At 38.6% G+C, this 23,923-nt stretch overlaps 2 protein-coding genes across 2 annotated transcripts; both read left to right on the plus strand.

Moving 5' to 3' along the window:
* The first annotated feature begins 20,076 nt into the window (after positions 1 to 20,076).
* Positions 20,077 to 22,272, plus strand: LOC149144522 (uncharacterized). Its single transcript, XM_089452182.1, has 2 exons — positions 20,077 to 20,713; positions 21,554 to 22,272. Exons 1-2 carry the CDS (start codon positions 20,077 to 20,079, stop codon positions 22,270 to 22,272), a joined length of 1,356 nt encoding a protein of 451 aa, XP_089308308.1.
* A 329-nt stretch (positions 22,273 to 22,601) lies between these two features.
* LOC149144523 (uncharacterized) lies at positions 22,602 to 23,528 on the plus strand. Its single transcript, XM_089452183.1, has one exon. The coding sequence runs from the start codon at positions 22,602 to 22,604 to the stop codon at positions 23,526 to 23,528; it is 927 nt and encodes a 308-aa protein (XP_089308309.1).
* The last annotated feature ends 395 nt before the right edge of the window (positions 23,529 to 23,923 follow it).

Genomic DNA, 23,923 nt, shown 5'->3' on the forward strand with positions numbered 1-23,923 from the left:
ACATTTGGACCATTTGAAAAAGACTTTTGATAAATGTAGAAGATGTGGGCTTTCCCTGAATCCCAATAAATCCATTTTTGCTCTGGAAGAATGAAAACTATTGGGGCACATTGCTGCCGGAGATGGAGTAAAGATAGATCCGGCCAGAGTACAAGCCATGCGAAAAATACCACTGCCTAGAAGTAAAAAGGATATCCAAAAATTTATGGGAAAGATTAACTTCTTAAGACGATTTGTGTCCAACTATGCAGAAATCGTGAAAGAAGTCACTGATATGCTAAAGAAGGAGAATGAAGTGCGTTGGACCAAGGAAGCTAAAGAATCATTTTCCAGGATTAAAGAGGCATTGCAGACAGCTCCAATCCTAATTAGCCTTGATTATCAAAAGCCTTTCCAAGCTTTTTCATTTGTGTCCTCAAATTATATAGTCGTTGTCTTATTGCAGAAAAATGATGAAGAGAAAGAACAACCAGTCGCATTCTTCAGCAAGATTCTCAGGGACGCTGAGCTTAAATATAATATTCTTGAGAAACAGGTATATGCTTTGGTAAAAGCCCTGAAATCTTTTAGAACTTATGTGTTGCATTCACAAATCATTACTTATGTGTCAAATGTTGCAGTAAAAGATGTATTAGTACAGGCTGACGTAGAAGGCAGAAGAGGAAAATGGATAGCCAAGATCCAAGAATATGACTTGGACATAAAACCCACAAAGTTGGTCAAAGGGCAAGGATTGGCAAAAATGTTAACGGAATCAAACTTTTAGGCATTGGGAATCAACTTGCTGACACCTATGAATGAAGGAGCAGCTGAAGAAAATGGAGGAAAGCAAGACCCAGGTATGAAGATCAGGTACAAGTTTTTGTGTTTAGAATGGTATAAGCATATAATTCATTATTTGTGCTTTCTTTCCTACCCCCAATCTCTAGATAGAACAAAGTATAGAGCACTAAAGATCAAAGTGCAGCCATATATGATTGTGGAAGGCAGTTTATACTGGAAGGATCATGTTGGAATTTTATTATTATGCTTAACAGAGGATGAGTTTACAGGAAAAATCAAAATATTATTATGAGGGGTTATGTGGAGGACATTACAGTTAGAATATGGCTGCACATAAAATCCTTCAGGCAGGATTTTATTGGCCTACTTTATTTGGTGATACATATAATTTTTTAGAAGTTGTTAGAAGTGTCAACTTTGCTGAGAAAAAAGAGATTGGCTCCTTTACCTTTGATTCCATTTTTCATAGAGGAACCATTCAAACAATGCGGATTGGATTTTGTAGGAGAGATTAATCCACCTTCAAGTGGACAACACAAGTGGGTTCTCATAGCAACTTATTACTTCACCAAATGGGTAGAGTAAATCCCTACTAAGAAATCAACTGATCAGATAGTAATGAAGTTCCTGGAGGAGAATATTTTCAGCAGATTTGGATGCCCCATTAAAATTATAACAGACAATGCTCAGGTCTTTAATTCAAGTAAATTCATTTCTTTTTGTCACAAGTATAATGTTATTTTGTCCCATTCAACAGCTTACCATCAGCGGAGAAATGGATTAGCTGAATCTACTAACAAAACTTTGATGAAGATCCTTAAGAAAACCATTGCAAAAAATCAAAGAGACTAGAATTCTAAGTTAAAGTTTGCTCTATGGGCTACTAGAGTAACTACAAGAAGATCTACAGGGAAATCACCTTTTGAATTAGTAGATGGGACTCAGGCTTTATTTCCAAGTCAACATGTGAAGCCGATGATTGTAATGATTTAGGAGGCGAAAGAAGAACCAAATGCTTTGATAAGAAGAATGAATAAAGTGATGGAGCTAAGTGAGAACAGGGACAAGGTAAGAGATAACTTGATCATGTATCAATCCAAGATGAAAAATATTTTTGACAGAAAAGCCAAGGAAATTGACTTTAAAGTTGCATATTTAGTATTGAGATGGATACCAGAAGAGAAGATAAGCGTAAACATAGGAAGTTTGATCCTCTCTGGTATGGCCCTTTTATAATTGCTGAAGTAAGATCCAATAATACCTTCATTCTTGAGAATCTTGATGGTGAAACTCTACAGCTGCCTGTCAATGGGCAATACTTAAAGCATTACTTCCATTTTTTAGGAATAAGTGTCATTTCGTTGTAAATACCAGAGTGAAATCAATGTACAAATGCCTTAACATTTAAATTTATGCGAAGCAATATATGACTCCATGCCCAAAGTGAAGGCACCAATCTGCGGTTCTTAGTGCTTCTGTGGCAAAAGCACTATCCCCGTGTGGAGCCAAATGTTGTAGCTTATATTGTGTTTAAGCTTTATTTATCAGTTTTATCATAAGACAAAACAAAAAAATCAAAAGAAATGAAAAATTAAATCATTGTTTAAAGGTCAGGTGGGTTCAAGAGGCGATGAAGCCGATAGCATATGTTGCAGGTTTCAATCTCAATAAAGTTCTCTTACCCCACAAAATCTTAAATAATAATAAAGTTTTCGTTTGATGGCATTTCGAAATAATAAAGAGAAACAAGTGATAAAGAGCGGTAGTTATATGAAATCACCCCTTGTCGGACCCAAAAGATTATATATCGTGTTTATTACTTTTGCGGGTCCGCGGAGCAATGGATATTGGTTCCGCTGATTGCGATTTGCGATAGGCGGATCCGAAAACATATATGTTGCATTTTATAAGCCCGGCGGGTCCGCGATATCGCATAACGCTTTATGCATATGCATTGGGTTCTTCCAATTACGATATGCGATGGCCGGACCGGAAACATATCTATATATATATATATATATATATATATATATATATATATATATATATATATATATATATATATATATATAATGTTGTAAAGTTCCGGCGGGCCCGCTGTATAGTAAAGTCCCTCATATACATGCATATGGGTTTCGCCTATCACGATTTGCAACGACAGACCCGAAAAGAAATATATTGCGTTTATAATGCCAGCGGTTCTGCAATAACACAGAGTGCCTATTATATATGCATGTGGTCCCGCCGATGTGATCTGCGATAATGGTCAGACCCGAATATATACATAATGTGTTTAATAACTCCAGCGGGTCCGCAAAGCCTTTTATGCATATATGTTGGTTCCTTTGCCGATTGCAATGAGTGATGGAGACTCTGGACCCGACAATTTATATATTATGTTTAATACTTCGGCGCATCCGTCATATCACAAGTTGTAAAGGATTGGGTTAATACACCACTCAAAAGGGTCGATTGCGATTTGCGAAGGGAAGTTAATGTAATGTTGAACAGGCGGATCCGATGGAGTTATTAAACTGGGTTAATTCTTTTTCAATTCCGATTTTGCGTGTTTGCGTTAATTTTGTTGTGTAAAGGGACAAACCAGTATTAGAGCCGAATCTGAAGAGGAATGCAATTGGTGATATTTCCTTTGTATTTTGGCCAATCGAAACACCCGATACATACGTAATTCCATTTACGCACGGCTAACACAGTTTATCACGACTAAAATGGATTAATCATTATTTAAGCATATATAGAAGAACTCGGCAGTCGATTAACAGAGTAAGCCAACAGTTATCCTCATCTTCTAGTTCAGTTATCGCTTGTTATTTGATGTTCTTGGAGGTGTCTTTTACCCTCTGTAAAATTCTGTAACAGTTTTTACTTCATATAGTTAGAGAAGCAGTTAAATAATTTGGGCAGTTTCAGAAATCAACAACTGTTCCACAATGTATAAAAAGATGAAAATTTACAAAGAAGAGGTTCGAATTTTGGAGAACCCGGAGACAATGCCATTGTATTCATGATATAATTGTTGATTAATGAAGAATCAGAAGTTTCCATGCATTTGTTGGGTATGATTTTGTGACTTCTCTGTTATGTGCCATCTTATGTTTTCTTCCTTCAAGTATGGTAATGAAGCTGCAGGTCTTTATTTGCTTAGGTAGATAAAGTTAAAATTCCTTAAAAGAGTGCTCCTGTATTTGAAATTTTCACTTTCTTTCTAAGTTATAGATAGTAGTTTCTGTGCAAGGCAGCATACTATCTTTAACTTCTCCAAGAGTCATAGATAGTAGGTTCTGTGTTAAACAACATATTGTCCATTATTCAGTTCTCACCTTCATAATTCTTCTAAGTTACAGATAGTAGTTTTTGCGCAAGGCAGCATACTATTTTTAACTTCTTCAAGCTTTCTTCATTTATCTTTCATATTCAGGTAATCAAATGGCATTCTGATATTTCCTTGTCACCTAAGTATTGGGAATAAAAAACCAAGTCTCCAGGTCCTTCATTCGAGAACACAACATATATCTAAGTGACAAATAAGTGACAATAAATAATATTTATTAATGTCTTAAGCACAATTTCTCTACAGTCGAGAAATTGGTTTCTTAAGGTACAACACCCCAGAAGCTCGAAAAAAGCAATATATAACTCCACAGTCCAACCATCAAGTCCAAGACTTTTATCCTTGGTGAATGATTTTAGAGTATCTTCAATTTCCTCCAAATTTATAGGATCCCCAATCCTATTTACTTCCTCTTCAAAAACAAAACACAGAAATTGTTTGATAACTTCTAACTGGTCCTGAATAGTGAAAACACCTTGATCTTTGTAAAGTGCCAAAAAATGATTCTTTGTTGTCATCCCCAAATCCTTCTGAGAACTAATCCAGTTTCCCCTTGTATCCTTCAAGTCCCAAATTGTATTTTTATTTCTACGAAAAGAGGCAAAATTGTGAAAAAAGTTTTGTATTACAATCCCCCTCCTTGATCGAGATTGTTGTGCTCTTTAACCACCAATTTATCCATTTGATTTTAGTATAGAAACTTTCTTATCAAACAAGATTCGAAGATGTGATCTAAAATCTTCAAGAAAACCCGAGTCAATGAAGGAAGAGGCATAGTAAGAAATCTAATTTTCAATATTTTCAAGATCCTCTTTTTTATTAGGAATATAGTTGTTTGCCCAAGTTTTCACAACAATTTTAATCCTTTAAAACTTATTATCATATACAAAGAAATATATTATGATTGTGGTAAGCATTGTTAAGTTCAAATAAAAAAATTCATATTATTTTGGTATTCAATGTGAAATACAAATCAAAAGATATTAGTGAGTTGTAACTATGTAAACTAGTTACCATTGAGATTATTGTTTATGAACTTGTCTATTATATGTTAGCTTAGTAGATCATGTTTACAAGCACTTAAACCTAAAGAAATTTAATAAACATTAACAAAAAAATATAATACACTTAAATCTTGTCATCTATAATTGTATGCACACAATAAATAAACAAATTAACATTATAATTTATGCTAACATGACAACAATATTAGCAATACATCACTTGAAAATTGGGCTAGGTGAATACTTATTGACAACTATTTAGTAAGCAATGTATCAATAAATACAACAATTTAATAGGTGATGTATCAAGTAGTATAAGGATTCTGCACATAACTACAATTAGTCAATAAGTGATATATCATATTGAGCATGTGTCACCTAAAAAAATTATAAATAAATCAATTGTTTTTTAATTAACAAATTTAAATAAATTTTATTATTATATGAAAATAAACTTCCAATTAAAAAAAATAAATTATCTTAATTGTTTTTAAACTAACGTATTCAAAAAAATTATTTTTTATATGAAAATACACTCTCAATTCTAAAGAAAATTACATTATAATAATTACAATACATGGTAATAATTACAACACAAGAAATCTTAAGGTTTAATATTTATTTTAGGGTTTATAATATTTATATTAAGGTTGTAAAAACGCTGTTGTGCGCGCGCTCGCTCGGCCCTGCATCCTGAGAGATCCGCACTCTGCGGAACTGGAATACTGCGCGCGCGCCCGCCCTCTGCATACTCCGATCCCTGTGGGCGGGTCCGCCGAGGGCTCTAACTTCTGGCTGCGGTTGGCTAGGGTTTGATCTGCTGGCTCTTCATGGAGGAGTCGGCTCCCCCCCAGGGGTCTTCCTCCCCTCCTCCATCTTCCGCCGCTGAGGCCTTCAGATCCTTGCTGGCCTCTTTGCTCAAGAAGAAAGTTGTGGAAGTTGCCAAGTTCGTGAAAAGGCTTGAAGATATCCCTGAGACCGCTCTTCCTCCTGAAGGTCCGATTCAAGTAGCATTATCTTTGGCAGATCGTGCTTTGGTCAGTTAGTTTACAGGTCTCTGGCCCTCCCCGAAATCAACAGAGAATTAGGTTGCTAGGAACTGGGCTCCGCTGATAAAAAACAAGGTTACATCTTACTTCCTCGGAAGAGGATACTTCTTATTTGAATTCTCAGAAAAAGAGGACAAGGATCTCATTTTCAGAAATGGCCCCTACTTCATGGGCCCTCAAGGGTTGTATTTAAATAAATGGACGCCAGACTTTGATCTGGCGGTGGATGTGCCTTCTGCGGTCCCGGTGTGGGTAAGGCTCCCCAATCTACCGGTACACTGTTGGAACTGGGACTCTTTGAAGCATATCGGAAACACTCTTGGGAAATTCATAGACAAGGCCAACAACAAAGACCAGTACGACTGCGCTAGAATTTGTGTGGAGGTAGATCTGGAGGTCGGACTACCAGAAGCCATCAAATTAAGGGTAGGTCCTTGGACGTATGTTCAGAAGTTGGACTATGAACAACTGTCGTTCAAATGTTGGAAGTGTCAAGTCTACGGACACTTCGCCAGAGATTGCCCGTCTAAAGGGGTAGAGGAAAAAGGGAAGGAAGAAGGATGGAATCAGAAAAAAAGACCCAAAACTTCATTCAGGAAGAATGCAAATGTTAACACTAGAGCCCCCCAAATGGGCCCTGACCAGCATCCACCCATGGAAAGCCAAGGGAACAAATTTGAGATCCTTGGATCTAGAATTATGATTACTCAGGAGACAGAAATTCCGAAAGAAGTGTCTCCACCTAAACCCAACAGCGTACCAGAGAGATCCAAAGGGAAGATCTCAGAAGAAGAGGAGTAAACCCAAGAGTCTGAGGAATCAGAGGAAGAAGGGGAAATTGGGGATTCACAGTCTACCCCCAGAAGATCTACAAGAGGACGAATGTCAACAAAGGAAAAGAGGGATCAAGAAACATACAAAGACAAGCTTCAGAGTAGCCAGCCAATGCTAGAGAAACTCCTAGCAAAAACCCCTAAGATGAAGAGGATCGAAACCTAGAGCTCCAAAGGAGCTCATCACAGCAAAAGTAAATGATGAAGATAGTCTCCTGGAATTGTAGGGGAATGGGCTCCAATGCTAAGGAAGAAGCAATGAATAGTCTAATAAGACTGGAAGCCCCGGACATTCTTCTCATCCAGGAGACTAAACTGGAGGATTCAGCCTTCCTCCAAGTAAGCAGAAAATTTTGGAAGAAAGACGGAGCGCATGCAACCTCTACCCGTGGAGCATCGGGAGGGCTTGGGTCGCTCTGGAATTCAAATAAGTTCTCTCTAATCTCTGAGTCCCTAAACACTCATTAGATTTTTTTAAAATTGCAGCACTTAGAATCTAAAGAAATTATTAGTCTGGTCAATGTATATGCTCCTAACAATGCAGGTGAAAAAAAACTTTGTTGGGAATCCATCAAAGATTTGGCAGATCTAGAAAATTTGGAGAACATAATCATAGCCGGAGACCTCAACCTCACCCTCCTCTCGTAAGAAAAAAGAGGAGGCAGTATTATCAGAGATCCGGCAAGAGAAGCAGTGGAAGGTCTCATGCAAGATTGGGACCTGATAGACATTAAGCCGACTATTGGCAAGTACGCGTGGTCAAACAAGAGGGCTAGCCCGGGTCACATAGCTGCAAGACTGGACAGATTTTTGGTGCAAAGTTCCTTCCTGCTTCTTGGATTAGAAGCTAGATCGCGCATTCTTCACAGCAGCATGTCAGATCACAAGCCTATTAGCTTGGAACTGCTAACCCCCAAGGACCTGGGGCCTATTCCATTCAAATTCAGCTCTCTCTGGATCAAAGAGGCAGACTTCATGGACAAGGTCAGAGACTGCTGGAAAGACCTAGTCAAGGGATCCGCCTTCTATGTGTGGGAGGAAAAACTCAGAAGAGTCAAAGCCATGCTAAAAAATTGGGCCAAGACCCTGCCCAACCCTACTGTGCAAAGGAAAAAATCCCAAATCGAGCTAGAAAACCAGCACCTTCATCTTGAAGCAGCGAAAATTACAAAAGAAGAGTTGGAAAAGGAGGCCAGGCTCCAGCAAAGCTTCCACAAGGCCTGCCTAACAGAAAAGGAATATTGGAGGCTCAAGTGCAGAAGTCTTTGGCTTAAATCTGGTGATATAAACTCCTCCTTTTTCCATAAACAAGCCCAAACAAGGAAAGGGCGAAATTCCATCATGGAAATAAAAGAAGAAAACAACGTCTTGAAGGATTTTACATGCATAAAAAAGGCAGCCTCTAAACACTTTGGGAAGCTGTACAGGGAGGATCTATCAGCTGAACACAATGACAGCCTGCTAGACGTTGTCCCTAGCCTCATCACCTCCAAGACGAACCAGACACTTGAAAGCAAAATCATGCACAAGGAAGTCAAGGAGGCCCTTTTCGCAATGGATCCCGACAAAGCCCCGGGACCGGATGGTTTCACGGCTAGATTTCTTCAAACCTGTTGGCAGATCGTCGAGAAGGAGTTCCTCAAAATGATTCAAAAGTCCCAAGACTGCCAGAAGATTGGAGGTTGCACAAATTCAGCCTTTCTTGCCCTCATTCCCAAAGAGAAAGGAGCAAACTCTTTCAGCAGATTCCGCCCAATTTCCTTATGCAATATTGGGTACAAAGTTATAACCAAAGTGATAGCCAACAGGTTGAAAAGAATTCTACCCAAAATCATCCCCGACAGCCAAGGAGGATTTATTCAGGGCAGGCAGCTGGTAGACAACTTTGTGCTGGTTCAAGAGGCGATCCACTCCAGCCTTCATCGAAAGGAAAAAGGTATGGCTATTGAATTAGATCTTGCAAATGCATTTGATCGTGTTAGGCATAAATTTCTGTTTGATGTGCTTCATAAACTGGGGTTCAATCAAAACTTCATCAAGTGGATCAGAGCATGCATTTCAGAACCTTGGATTGCCCCCCTGGTGAATGGTAGGGCGGCGGATTTTTTCAAAGCCTCAAGAGGACTGAGGCAGGGGTGTCCCCTTTCACCCCTCCTATTCGTCCTTCAGGCCTCTGTCCTCAGTTTCAACTTAGAAAAAAAGCAACAAGACCATGAAATCGCGGGCCTATGCATTGCAAGAGGGGTAAAAAATATCAATCATGCCCTCTTTGTGGATGATACAAACTGTTGGGGGCTGCTTCTCTCCACTTAGCTAAAAAAATTAAAGAAATCCTGGAAGATTACAATAAGGTTTCAGGCAGCATATTAAACAAGGGCAAAAGTAATATTTACTGTTGGAATACCCCTGTTTCAATTGCAAACTCAATAGCCAGATGTCTAGGATTTGCTGCCTCCTTTTCCTAGTCCTCATTTAAATATCTTGGGCTGCCAATTTTCCACTTGAGGGCCCTGAGCAAAGACTGGTATCCGCAGTTACACAAATTCAAAACCAAAATGCAAGCTTGGGGAGCTTCTTGGCTTAATATCGCCGGAAAATCAGTGCTCATTAAAGCAATGCTCAACAGTCTTCCTTTATTTAAATTCTCAATCCTTCTGGCACCTATGGGAATCATCAAAAAGATGGAGGAGCTAATCAGACAGTTCTTTTGGAAAGGAGGCAAGCAAAATGAGAAGAGGATTTCTTTAGTCAATTGAGAAACAGTCACCAAACCAATATATGAGGGAGGATTGAATTTTAAAGAGCTCAGAGCCCAAAATATAGCCATGGGAGCCAAAATATTATGCAAAATCATAGCGCCTAATCCAGGTTGGGTACAAGTTGCTCTATGGAGAAAATATTTTTAAGGCACGAGGCTCAGATGTCTAGAACATCCAAAAAATGAACTCAGAACTCCCCTCAGTTTATTCATCAATAGAATCGGCCCTCTGATAACCAATCATGCTTTCTAGATCCCGGGGAATGGCAAACAAATTCAATTGTGGACTGACAGTATCCTGGGCAGACCACCGTTGGTTGAGCTGAGAGGCACGTCAAAATTGAAACACTGGATGTCTGAGCAGAATATCATCACTCTGTGGGATGTTTCTACCTAGAAGGACGATGCCTGGGCGGGCTGGAAGCAGCTCCCTGTTCCTCCCGCACTGATCTCAGAGCTGGCTACGCTCTACACGAATTTACATGGGCTGGCTCCCACTCACGCGCGCAGGCAGGATGTGAGAGGTTGGGGCTCAATGCGTGCAGGCTACACAGTTGCTCAGGGTTATGCCAAGTGCCTAGAGCGTCCCCATGTGCCCCCCAATCCTGCCCCCTCGGTTGGCGTATGGAAAATCCCATCAATTCCAAAAATTGATCACTTCTGTTGGCTCCTCTGCCATGGAAAAATCCTCACAAAAGACAGGCTCCAGAAAAGGGGTATCCATGGCCCCTCTAGATGCATGATGTGCAAAGAAAACTCAGAAACCGCCCTCCATCTTATGGTCAAGTGCCAGTTTGCAACCTCCATTTGGTAGGAACTTCTTGAGGCCTGGAAATACAAGTTCACTTTCCCCACCTCAATTTTGGAACTGTTCGCAGGTTGGATGACCAGATATCTAGGTCCACTCCCAAAAAACAAAACAATCAGGGAAGTGTGGAGTGCTTTGCCTAAATTTATCAGTTGGAAAGTCTGGTTGGAAAGAAACAGAAGAATATTCCAGAGCAAGGAACAGAACCACAGATTAGTTGTCAACTCAGTGAAAAGCTAGCTAGCTGAGTGGCTGGCAGACAAAGAAGATGATTTAAACCTAAATCAACAGGACAGAGATTTAGGAGTTGTCCTCAACTTCAAATTTCAAAAATTGAGCAGCTCCCCTCCACCACTCAAAGATTGGCAAATCAGGAAAAACGAAGAAGACTTCCAGCACTGGTTGTCCAACCAACCTCTTCCCTCTCTCTTCTTTGATGGGGCAGCAAAAGGGAATCCAGGAATTGCTGGCGCGGGAGGGCTTATCACCATTCCAAATGGTTATTCTTCACACAGATTTGCTTGGGGATTAGGTCATGCCTCAAGTATACAAGCCGAGGCGATGGCCCTCTTCCAAGTTGTAAAACTCCTCAAAGAGCTGGGACTTGAGGAGGCAAACGTCTTTGGAGATTCCCAAGTTATCATAAATACAGTGGTGAACAATTCCAACCCAACTGATCTGCTTCTTGCAAGGATCATCACAAGGATCAAAAGAATGGCCAACTCCCTAAATTTGAACTACTTTCATGTCTTAAGAAACAATAACAAAGAAGCTGACGTAGAGGCAAACAAGGTAGTTCACTTAGACGCCGACACAATTCTCAGAGACAAAGAAACCCTTTGGGACCCAATCCCTTAAAGCGCCATGATTTATTGCTTTATATTACAGCAGTTTGTTTGTATCTTCCAGCTCGGGAAATTAGCAGCTAAAGCTCACTATCTCAAGTGTAAAAAGAGGAAGCTGAAAAGAGTAGGAGACTTATTCCTTCTGTTGAACAGCCATGCAGAATTTTGTTCTTTCTCCTGTAACCGAATTTAAGGCTGTTAGCCAATCAGTTAATAAAATCCCATAACCGTTCTTGTAAAAAAAAAATTACAACGCAAGCCACTTATTATTAGAATAAGCCATATTCTTTATAAATGATATAAACCATTATTTCTTGCAATATTTTTTTAGAGTAATAAATTTTAAAAACAACAATGGCAATGGCGTATATTATTTGAAAAAACAAAAATATTAAATGATTAGTGCACCGTCATTATAAATAACTTTATTAAAAATCAACTTTTCAAAACAACCATGGCAATGGTTTATATATATATTTATTGTTTAACAATTTTAAATAATATTTTTTTATAATTATATATTTTTAAATGGAGAGTTTTTATAGATTTTTGGCGAGAATCTTGTTAAAAAAATTGTGGTCAAATCTTTATTTGTGTTGTTTAAACTAATTTTTTTTACTACATATATAGGTTGTAGTCCAACTATTATGCTTTTTTGTCCTGAAAGTTATGGAAATTCCGGTCATATTTTGAAACAATTTGGCAATGATTTTTGTAAATCCAAGTAAAAGTTGTCAAAATTCATAATTTTAGGTGCCTAAGAAGTTTCTGATGGTGCTAAATCCATTTCCACCATCAAAAACATGATTCAAACACTACATCTACATGATTTTTTGAAATTTTTTTTGCTCGGATTCTAACCACTTTTGGTCGTCCGGGAAATTCCTTCGCCTCTGTAGACAACTCCCATATATAGATTCAACACCCTCAAAAATCCCAAGGCACTTCGATTGTGAAGAGTTAACTTATCAAACTTGTGGTTTCAATGAATCCTTATTTTGAAAGTAAAATTGAGGATCGCCCCAGGGGTGTGGCATGTTGGCCAACAAATGCATTGCTAAGATGTTCGTGACGCTATGCATGTCACAGGTTCAAACATTGTCTTACCCGTGCGATGTGCTCGAGGGCAGAGCAGTGTCACCTGAAAGTTATAGTGGAAATCGTGGGAGATCGCGCATTGCCAATTCCACCAGTAAAAAAAATAAAAAAATTTAATGTAAAATTAGATAATAATCATACAGGTAGAAATAATAATGATATGTGAATCCTTACTATATTTTTTAAAACGAAATAATATAATTATTTTTTATGGTTATAAGAATTTTAAATAATAATTCTTAATAATTATAAAATTTCGTAAATAAAAAGTTTATTTATTTATTTTTAAAATAAGATAAAATTAGCTAACCATACAAACTAGTAATAATAATTTGTGTTAACTTTTAATTTCCAATCAATTATTTAATAATATATTTAAATTAAAAATAAATATATACCCATATAAACATATATTTTTTAAATTCATAAATTATTTAACTATATTTATTAAAATATTAATATATATTTAAATTTATAAATTATTTATCTCTATATATATAACTTTCGACTTGTTCATGTTATAGCTGAAAAGGATCATCCAATGCGAGTGGAATCGAGAGACATCACCAATCAATAGAAGTTTAGAACTCATAAACGACAAAAGAACCAATGAGAGAATGCATTGTTTCTTTAGAAAACTTGTTTGGTCTTTTGTTTTCGTTTTTTAATAATTATTATTCAATATCTAACATTGATACAAATATTTTTTTGATGCATATTATTTTTATAAATTATTTTATTTATTTAATAATAATAAAATATTTTTATATTATATATTTATATATATATATATATATATATATATATTTAAATAAAAATAAAAATATGTATTTTTTTAATTTAATATTTTTTATATAATATTTTTAACTTAAACATATATAAAATTCAATATTTTTTTTACAATAAAAATTGTTCTTGGTTTTTATAATTAATCTCAATTCTCCCAAAAATTAAGCCTATATAGTTTCCCACCTACTTTAGTGCTTTTTTAGAGTGAGATTTAAAAAAAAAAATCACTTTTGAAATCATAATTATATCTATGACCAATTACAATGATAAAAAGTGATTTAATAATTGTGTTTCCAACCCACTATGATAGAGATGTTTTTTTTCCCGAGGAAAAAAACGAACTTTTTTATAAGAAATAAAAAAGTTACAAGCATATGAGTTAACATTCAGAAGCCTTAGTGATCACTATGATAGAGATGTTGTAATGTAATGTTTAACATTTTGACTAAGTCAAATTACATAAAAATAAAAATAAAATAAAATAAAAAGATTAATGTAATGTAATTTAAACATTTTAATTTGATTAAAAAATAAAAATAATGAAATAAAAGTAACCCTAAAAAATAAAATAATAATAATAATAAAAATGGTCATGGTATTTACCCATGGTAAAAATGGCCATGGTATTGAGAACTCATGGTATTCATGTGGAATATAGTCTATTTAAAAGGAGAGATTAAACAAGCCTAGATACATCTTAACTTGGGATCTTCCAAGTAACGACATAGGATCAAATCTCTTGATATGTGAACCTTTTTTTAGAGTGAAAAGATATTTGATCCCTCTCGGTGCTTGGTAGGTTAGAGTTAAGATGGATTTGGGATTGTGAGCAACTACAATAATAAGAAAAGTTAAATAATTAAAATGTGGACAATCTGAATAATTGAAGATTTGTACTTTGTTAATATAAGTTGGTTTATTATTATTGTTCTTGGCTTGATTCATAGAGACATCAACCTTGAATCTCATGGTTTACATAATACTTCAAAACATGGCACACTAATTGAGCTACCCCAGGCGATCGAGCTCGCAAAATTTTTGTGATAACATCCCACTGTGGGTGATCATTCTTCTTCCATACAATAAATGGGTTGACCTCAACCTAGGATCAACCTAGTATCCTTTCTCATTTTTCTTTATATATTTTATGTGTGTATGTTGTTGTAGATAATAAAACAAATTGACTTGGTCATTTTGAGTGGTGTTATTTGGCTTAGTTTCTACATCTATAAAATATTTGTCTTTTGTCACACATTGTTGTCATTGATATCTATCAGATGATGTATAAGGTGCAAGTTGGTATGAAACTCATGCCAATGGGTAGACTTTGGAGTATCCTATTAGAAGTATAAGGGGAAATTTGGCACAAAAATAATGCTCACTAATGCACTCTTGAGACTTTTGTTGGAGAACTTGTTTCCTAGTACCCTACTAACATAAGGTTGTTAATGTGTGTTGGACTACCCTTTGTTGGGCTCTTAATTCATATGCTTCTTATGTGGTTCATGTGTACATTGTGGTAGATAATAATACAAGCTAGATCAATGTAAGTAGTTCCTTGGCATTGGTGTTATGACTCACAAATATCCATCCTCATCTTCCCACATTGAGGTTGTAAACAAGTCCACAAGTGTTTATAAGGTGTAATTTGGCATGAAACTTATGTTATTGCAAGTGCAACACTTGAGCTTTTTGGAGGAGATTTTGTCATATGTTGCACATGTGGAACTTCAAAAAGATTCTAGAGGTTCCAAAACCTTATGACTAATTGAGGGTTGAGGATGTAAAAACCATAACCCAAGATGACTACCTATACTAGACAGAGTGTTATATGTACATGGTTTTCTTAATGTGGATTAGGCTGGAGATCTAGATCATAGAAGATCTACAAGTGGTTACATATTTAACCTTTTTACGGGTGAATGCATGAAGACGGGTTACACTTTTGTGCCAAATGTGGCGATGAAATTTCAATTTTTTATTTTTATTTTTTATCAAATGAAGCCCTCAAAATTCATATTAGCATTGTGAATTTTGATTCAAAGGATTATGTTGTTTTCCTAATGATATTTTTTGCAAGGACTTTTAGTGTTGTATAATCTGTCAATTTTCCATTAAATGAAATGATAGTCCTTGCAAATTTTTGCACATCTTGATGTAGAAGCATTCAGGCCTAGTCAGCAATGTGATGGCATGATCACATGTTGTGACTAACAAAGGGTTGGAAGACAATAGTTTAGTTAATTTTATTTATTTAATTGTATGAGAATGTTTATTTATTGTAAAATATGATAAAAACAGTATAGTGGCTGATTGATCCTCCTTGTGTGGAGATTAGGCCAAATAGTTAGATTTATTTGGTTTGAATAGGATATGAAGGATTTGAAAGCTTGATTTAACATTTGTTTATAAAAGAGTGGAGTTGAAGAGATTCTCTAGGAGAGAGTGAGAGATTTCTAGATCTGAACCAAAATTGGTTCATGAATCCACTTTTGTATAAATATAGTCTTTTTTTATAATTCAGAGGTTAGCTAGGTTAGCTTAAGAGATCAACTAAAGGTTAGGAGAAAGAGGTTAGCTAGGTTGGAGTCGAGTAAGAGAGAGCGAGGATTTCAAGAAAGAAACAGGGGGTTTCTTTATTGTTGTAATCAAGCTGAGGGTGAGACCTTATAACTGTATTGTATTGAATAAATAATTGTGTGTGCATGAATGTGTTATTTCTCTTCAAACCCTTCGCTTGTCTCTGTACAGTTGCCTGCGGAACAAAATAATCAATTGAGGTCCTTAGTGTAAAGAGAAATGTTTGAGACGCTTTAAACCTAGTCATTGATCCAAAGATATCGGTGTTTTTTTTTTTTTTTCAAACGCAGAGTCTATCAAAAACAAGCGAGATCAAGACAAGAGGGAATAGATGCGGGAAGGAACAGTGGTTGTTGGATCTCATGGATGAACGGACCGGATTAAATCACTTGAAGAAGGAGCACAGGATTTTAATCAGCAGAAGATAGTTTCCATACGCGGTAAGTGGAATATCGGGTGGCCGAAAAGTGGTAAGTGGTATTTAGGGCTAGTCACCTAATACCATTCATCAATCGACACGTAGCAGCGGAGGAGAGAGGAAAAGCTGCTTTATCAGGCAGTTAACCATTGTGCAAGTTATCCACCCGATATTGATGTCAATCGTTAGATCAAGCAGGGTTGATTGAACAGTCGAGATCGAGCAAACTGTTTGGTTAGATCGGGTGAAGTGTAAACCGTTGGATCAGAAACCAGATCGATGGTGGAGAATAACGCGAAAAGGTTTGGCATTAGCGAACCCGAGAGATTTGTATATGTGGTTTTAATGTATTTGAAGTCTAGCTTATGTGTGTTGAGCGGGTTTTCTATGTATTCCGATATGAAGTGTTGTGTCCCGATTTATTAAGGCTAAAGCAATAATCAGCAAGAATGTTTATTTTGATAATTTTGCAGAGATGTGTTTTGAATGTCTAAAGAACAACAAGGAATTGAAATTTCAAAGGAGAAGATGTTTTCCTTTTAGGAAAATGAAATTCCCATGTAAGTTGATTGAATAATTGGTTTGATTAAAAGGAAAATTGAAGTAGAAGGTTTGGAATTTAAAGCTAAATAGAAGAGTGGTTTGCTATGGCATTGAAGTCATTTAAATGATTTGAAGAATTTTGTGAAAACTGAGAATGATTGAGGATTGCTTAAAGTATTGTTGAAGGCAATGATATTGATGATTGAAAGAACAAAGATTGGGTTTAATAGGACTGAAAGAAGAACCACTACAAGGAATGAATTTTGGAATTTGTAGAAGCAAGACAAGATTTGCTTACAAACAGGTTATCAGAAGGAATTGATAGTGTCTGTCATGAATTGGTAAATATAATTGAAATTCAGATCTAATCTTAATTGATCTTGAAAGCTGAAGAGTCCATTGTGAAAAGTAAGAGGAAAAATAGTTGTTGACTGTATGAAGGCTTTTGAATGGAAATTTTAAATGAAATAGTGAACAGATGAATCATTTGGCAAAGATTTAATTGATGGAATGGGAATTAGTTTTAAGACATATTTGAAGAAAAAGTTACAGGTTTAAAAGGTTACTTTGATGTATCTTGAGATAAGATTGTGCAGGTCAATAGAAGCAGTGGAATTGCTGAAAGGTAGAATGAATTGTACCAACATCATAGCATATGAGCTATGTTAAAGAAGATAGAGCAAGAAGAACTTTCAGATGAGCAAAGGTGACAGTACCCAACAGTAAATAAAATTACTGAATGAAAGAAGGAAGTGAGCAATTGAAGATGTAAAGCCTAGAGTAAGGAGTGTTCAAGAGGAGATGAGAACAACTTCCAACTATGGTTGGGTAGAAGTTGTTGAGGCAGCTCCACAATTGTGATTGTGGATAGGAGATAACAATTCCAACAAGAGACAACTCACTTCGGAATGAGAACTTGGTGTTTTGCTGGGAGATCGCTGGTCTGATCGAATTGCCGCTCTGCATCTGATCCCTGTGCCTGAAGCCATCACCTCGGCCTTGAGGCCGTTTCCGAGGGCTTAGCCTTCTTCCGCGAGGCGCTTTTCCTGCGAGGTGTTAGACTTCCTTAGCGGTGGTTCGGCCCTTGCTCTTCTGACCGTTTTCCTGGGGCTTCTTCTGAGCAGATCTGAGGGCTATGACCGCTGGACTTAGCTGATCTTGATTCGATCGAGCTAAGGCTGCTTTAATGGATTCTTCTTCGCCCCCCCTCTCTGAAGCCGAGGCCTTTGTCAATCTGCTGAACTCTCTTCCAAAAAAGAAAATGACCAAGGCTGCAAAATTTGTAAAACGCTTGGATGACATCCCTGAGATCTCGCTTCCCCCCGAGAAACCGATTCAGGTCGCCCTTTCGTTAGCGGAGCATGCTTTGGTTGGACAGTTCACTGGACTCTGGCCCTCCCCCAAAACTACAGAGAGCTGGGTCGCAAGGAACTGGGCACCGCTCATTAAAAGCAAAGTCACTTCGTATTTTCTGGGGAAGGGTTTCTTCCTGTTTGAATTTTCTGAAAAAGAAGATAAGGAGCTGATATTCCACAATGGCCCCTATTTCATGGGTCCTCAGGGGCTATATCTTAACAAGTGGACGCCTGATTTTGATCCAGCAGTTGACGTCCCCTTAGCTGTCCCTATGTGGGTTCGTTTTCCCAACCTGCCAATGCATTGCTGGAACTGGGAATCCCTCAAGCATATCGGAAATACCTTAGGTAAATTCATTGATCGAACCAACAGCAAAGATCAATTCGATTGTGCTAGAATCTGTGTTGAAGTTGACCTTGAGGTCGGTCTACCTGAGGCAATAAAGATTAGGGTCGGAAGCTGGACGCATATTCAAAAGCTGGATTATGAGCAGCTACCGTTCAAGTGCAGGAAGTGCCATGTCTACGGCCATTTTGCTAGAGGCTGTCCAAAAAATAGTGAAGTAGAGAAAGGCAAGGAGGAAGGATGGACGCAGGTTAAAAGAACAAAAAAAAAGGCCCCAAGAACTGGCAATAACAATGGTAAAGCTCCCCAAACAGGCTCTGGGCTTCAAACACCTCACATGGAAGAACAAGGAAATAAATTTACCCAATTAAGCTCAGCAATAGAGGATACTCAAGGAATAGAGATGCAGAATGAAGGATCGCCCCACAAAGAGCCCCCCTCAGGACCAAAGCAAGTTGAAAGTAATGCAGAAAGAACAGAAGAGATACCCACAGAAGAGGCTGAGGAAGTGCAAAGCTCGGAGGACTCAGAAGAAGAAGGTGAAATAGCAGGTTCGCAAACCTCGGCCAGAAGATCATTGAGAGGCCGAAAATCTGCCCGTGAAAAAAGAGAGCAGGAGACTTATAAAGACAAATTACAAGGAAGCCAGCCTACCCTCGAGAAACTCTTGGCTAAAACACCGAAGATGACCAGAAATCAGCTCCAGAGCTCTAAAGGAGCTCCCCACTCCAAAAGCAAGTGATGAAGATTGTCTCCTGGAATTGTAGGGGTATGGGGAGCAAAATAAAAGAAGAAGCCATCAAAAGTCTGATAAGATCCGATTCTCCTGACATACTCCTCATCCAGGAGACTAAAATGGAGGATAAGGCCTTCCTCCATATTGGAAAAAATCTATGGAAGAGAAGTGAAGGACAGGCTATCTCAGCTCGAGGTGCCTCAGGAGGCCTGGGCACCCTCTGGAACGCAAACAAATTCTCAAGGGTTAAAGAGGTCACCAACACACATTGGTTGTTCACAAAGCTGAAAGATGTTGACTCAGATGAGACCCTCTGTCTCTTTAACGTGTATGCTCTAGTTAGCGCAGGAGAGAAAAAGATCTGTTGGGATTCCATTAGAGGATTGGCAGATTCTGAAGATTTAGGAAACATCATCATTGTCGGGGATCTAAATCTCACATTAACTTTGGCTGAAAAACGTGGAGGAAGCCTAGTAAGGGATCCAGCGTGAGAATGGGTGGAGGACCTACTTCAGGATTGGGATATGATCGACATCAAACCTTCGTCGGGCAAGTACACCTGGTCCAACAGAAGACTCGGTCCGGGTCACATTGCTGCAAGGTTAGACAGATTTCTTGTTCAAAGTACTTTCCTTCTTCTTGGTTTAGAATCTAGAATGCATATTCTCCCTTGTAGTGTATCTGATCACAGACCCATCAAACTTGATCTTTTGGCCCATATGGATTAAGGCCCTATCCCTTTTAAATTCAGTCCCCTTTGGGTCAAGGAACAGTCCTTTATGCAATTAGTAAAAGACACTTGGAAGCAACCTGTCAACGGCTCTGCCTTCTTTGTTTGGGAAGAAAAGCTCAGGAGAGTGAAAGCTGCATTGAAAACTTGGGTAAAATCCCTTCCTAACCCAGCAGTGGAAAGGAAAAAGATTCAAGAATGTCTCGAGAATCACCACCTGAACTCGGAAAATGAAGTGATCACAAAAGAAGTTCTTGACAAGGAGGCAGAACTTCAGCAAAAGCTACTCAAAGCAAGCTCGGCCGAGGAAGAGTATTGGAGGGTCAAATCTCGTAGGCTTTGGCTCAAGGCAGGAGATAGGAACTCTGCCTTCTTTCACAAGCAAGCCCAAGCTCGGAAAAACTTCAACTCCATCTCCGAAATCAAGGAAGAGAACATCAACCACAGAGATATACAAAGCATAAAAAATGTTGCCTTCCTCCATTTCAAAAATCTGTATAGTGAAAAAGAGGGCCTGGGGCAGACTTCAACTTTAGTAAATGAGGTTCCCACTCTGATTTCGGCTAGAAAGAATCAGTCTTTGGAAGCAGAAGTCACTAATGATGAAATCAAAATCGCTCTCTTTGCCATGGAGCCCGATAAGGCCCCAGGCCCAGATGGCTTCACTGCCAGATTCTTGCAGAATTGTTGGCAGATTGTGGAAAAAGATTTATGTAGAATGGTCCGGAAATCTCAAGCTTGTCAGAAACTAGGGGGAAGCACCAACTCGGCTTTCTTGGCCCTTATCCCTAAGGAAAAAGGAGCCAACACCTTCTCCAGATTTCACCCTATCTCCCTTTGCAACATAGGTTACAAACTGATAACAAAAGTGATTGCCAACAGGCTGAAAACTATTCTTCCTTACATTATTCGAGAGAATCAGTGAGGTTTTATTCAGGGAAGACAGATAGTGGATAATTTTATCCTGGTCCAAGAGGCGATTCACTCAAGCTTGACCAGGAAAGAGAAAGGAATGGTTGTCAAATTAGACCTTGAAAGCGCCTTTGATAGGGTGAGACACAGATTTTTGTTGGATGTCTTGCACAAATTTGGGTTTGGCCCCAAATTCATCAACTGGATCAAGGCATGTATCAGTGAGCCATGGATCGCCCCCTTGGTGAATGGGAGGGCCACTGACTTCTTCAAAGCCTCTAGAGGGCTGAGGCAAGGGTGTCCTCTATCCCCCTTGCTCTTTGTCCTCCAAGCTTCTGTCCTCGGTTTCCTCTTGAATAAAAAGCAGTCAGATCAAGAAATAATGGGACTAAACATCGCAAGAGGTGTCAAAAGCATAAACCATGCACTATTCGCGGATGACTCTCTCCTGCTGGGTGCTACCTCCTTGCCCTTGGCTAAAAGATTTAAAGAAATGGTGGATGCCTATTGTGAAGACTCAGGAAGCAGCCTCAATAAAGGCAAATGTCATATATTCTGCTAGAATGCAACGATCAGAATGATTCAAGCCATTTCTAACTGTTTTGGTTTTGCAGCCTCCTCTACTTGGTCATCCTTCAAGTATCTGGGGCTCCCTGTCTTCCAAAAAAGAGCCCTCAGCAGAGATTGGCTGCCTCTGTTGGAAAAATTCAAGTCTAAAATTCGATCCTGGGGATTCAACTGGCTCAATCTAGCAGGTAAGACAGTGCTAATAAAAGCTATTTTGAATAGCCTTCCCATTTATCAGGTTGCAGTTATGATGGCTCCTATTGGCATAATGAGGAGAATGGAGGAGTACATAAGAAACTTTTTTTGGAAAGGTGGCAAAGCAAATGAGAAGAGAATTCCATTAATACGCTGGGATACAATCTCCTTGCCCAAAATGGAAGGCGGATTGCACTTTAAGAATATCAACAAACAAAATATCGCATTGGGTGCAAAACTGTTATGGAGGATAATTGCTCCAAACCCGGGTTGGGCTCAGCTTGCGTTATGGAAAAAATACTTCCGTGGGCAGAGAGCACGCTGCCTGGACAATCCTATCACCATCTCTGGAACTATGATACATAAATTGTGTGAAAAAGCCTCTGCCTTAATTAAATTGCATGCGCACTGGATTCCTGGAAATGGAAAGCACATCAATATCTGGGAGGACCGCATTATGGGCAGCGACCCCCTTGCTGATGATCGCTCTCTGGTTCTGTTAAAAGACTGGATGGATAGAGCAGGCGTTAAAACGTTGTGGGACTTATCACAATGGGAGAATAACAACTAGCAGAAATGGGGAAATCTTGAGGTGCCATCGCACCTTTCCAAAGATTATGCCACCCTTCTCACCCACTTAAAAGGCAAAGCCCCTTTGAATATCAGAAAAGCAGATACCGGGGATGGGGTTCGATCCTTGGAAGCTACACAGTTTTGCAGGGTTACAAACATCTCTCTCAGCATCCGAATGTTCCGCCTGACCTGAAGCCCTGGTAGGGGATCTGGTCTCAGACAACGATCCCCAAGATAGACACCTTTTGCTGGCTTCTTTTCCATCACTGAATTTTGACCGAGGACAGGCTTCGCAAAAGAGGCATTATTGGACCCTTTCGCTGCTCGATGTGTGGAGACCATGAAGAAAACGCCTCTCATATGATGCTCTTTTGTAAATTTGCAGCAGATCTATGGAAGGAGGTGTTAAGCCCTTGGAACATTGACTTCGCTCCTCCTAACCATCGCTCAGATTTGTTCTCAAACTGGAAGCGCATGTATCCTGGTGGCACTTCTCAGAATCTTCATATCAAAGAAGCCTGGCTCACCCTCCCTAAATTAATCTGTTGGCACATATGGCTGGAAAGAAATCAAAGGATTTTCAAAGACAAAAGGAGCGATCCCAAGATAACCTGGGTAAAAATTAAAAGTCACTTGAAAGAATGTTTGGGAGACCAGCTAGATAGGGCAGATCTTAGCAATCAAGAAGCAGTTTGGGGTGACTCTCTCGGTCTCCATTTCGTTGATAAAGTCAGGCTCCCCTCTCCGCTAAAGCATTGGCAAATCCGTCTCAAGGCTGTAGAACTCGTTGAGTTTTGCAAAAAGAAGGCAAGAAAAACTCTCTTCTTTGACGGTGCTGCAAAAGGCAACCCTGGTAACTACGGAGCAGGTGGTGTTATTAAAAGCGCAGATGGCAGAATTGAATCTAGATATGCTTGGGGAGTGGGCTTCAATTTCAGCATTCAAGCTGAAGCTCTGGCTCTCCTCCAGGGGCTCAAGCTGCTTATTTTTCTGGGTATCAAAGATGCAATTATTTTTGGGGACTCCCAGTCCATTATAAAGGCCATTGCGGATAATTCTTCTCCTTCAGATTTAAGATTATCAAGACTTCTGAACAGAATTAGATCCCTGACAAATACCTTCCAGAATCTGGAGTTCCTTCATGTAAAGAGAGACAACAATAAAGAAGCCGATGCTGAAGCCAAAAAAGCGGTTCTTCTCCCCCTCAGAGTTCTCCTAAGAGACGGAGACGAAGGCTGGGATCCCATCCCTTAACCGTCTATTTAAAATGTTTTACTGTCTTTTATTGGAGCAGTTTGTTTGTATCTGCAATTTAGGAAAGATAGATAAAGCTACAAGAACTACAGCTAGCAAAAATCACAGGCTCATTAGAGGGGAAGTCACTTGGTTCCTGGCCGAGGAGAAATCTGATCTCTGTTTATCTCATTGTAATCTGAATTAAGGCTTTCCAGCCAAGAATCAATATATCATCCTAACCGTTTCTGTCAAAAAAAAAAAACAATTCCAGTAAGAGGAGCGCTGGGTAGAATTATTAGTCAGTGAAAGGTTTGAGGAAAGAACCAATAGGTTCCAAAAGGCTACACTTAGAAAAGTTTGGTGAGGCATGAAGGAGACTTGTTACAGATGAAAAAAGCTAGTTGCAGCTCACT

Source organism: Pinus tabuliformis, chromosome X, assembly GCF_031772625.1.
Source record: "Pinus tabuliformis cultivar Carrire ecotype Pingquan chromosome X, CPIR1, whole genome shotgun sequence".
Taxonomy (NCBI): Eukaryota; Viridiplantae; Streptophyta; class Pinopsida; order Pinales; family Pinaceae; genus Pinus; species Pinus tabuliformis.

Coding starts and splice junctions, on each gene's coding strand:
- LOC149144522 (XM_089452182.1), top strand. CDS start 20,077: ATGCAATTAGTAAAAGACACTTGGAAGCAACCTGTCAACGGCTCTGCC. Junction 20,714..21,553: donor TGCCAGATTCTTGCAGAATT/GTTGGCAGATTG, acceptor TTGGTTTTGCAG/CCTCCTCTACTTGGTCATCC.
- LOC149144523 (XM_089452183.1), top strand. CDS start 22,602: ATGTGTGGAGACCATGAAGAAAACGCCTCTCATATGATGCTCTTTTGT.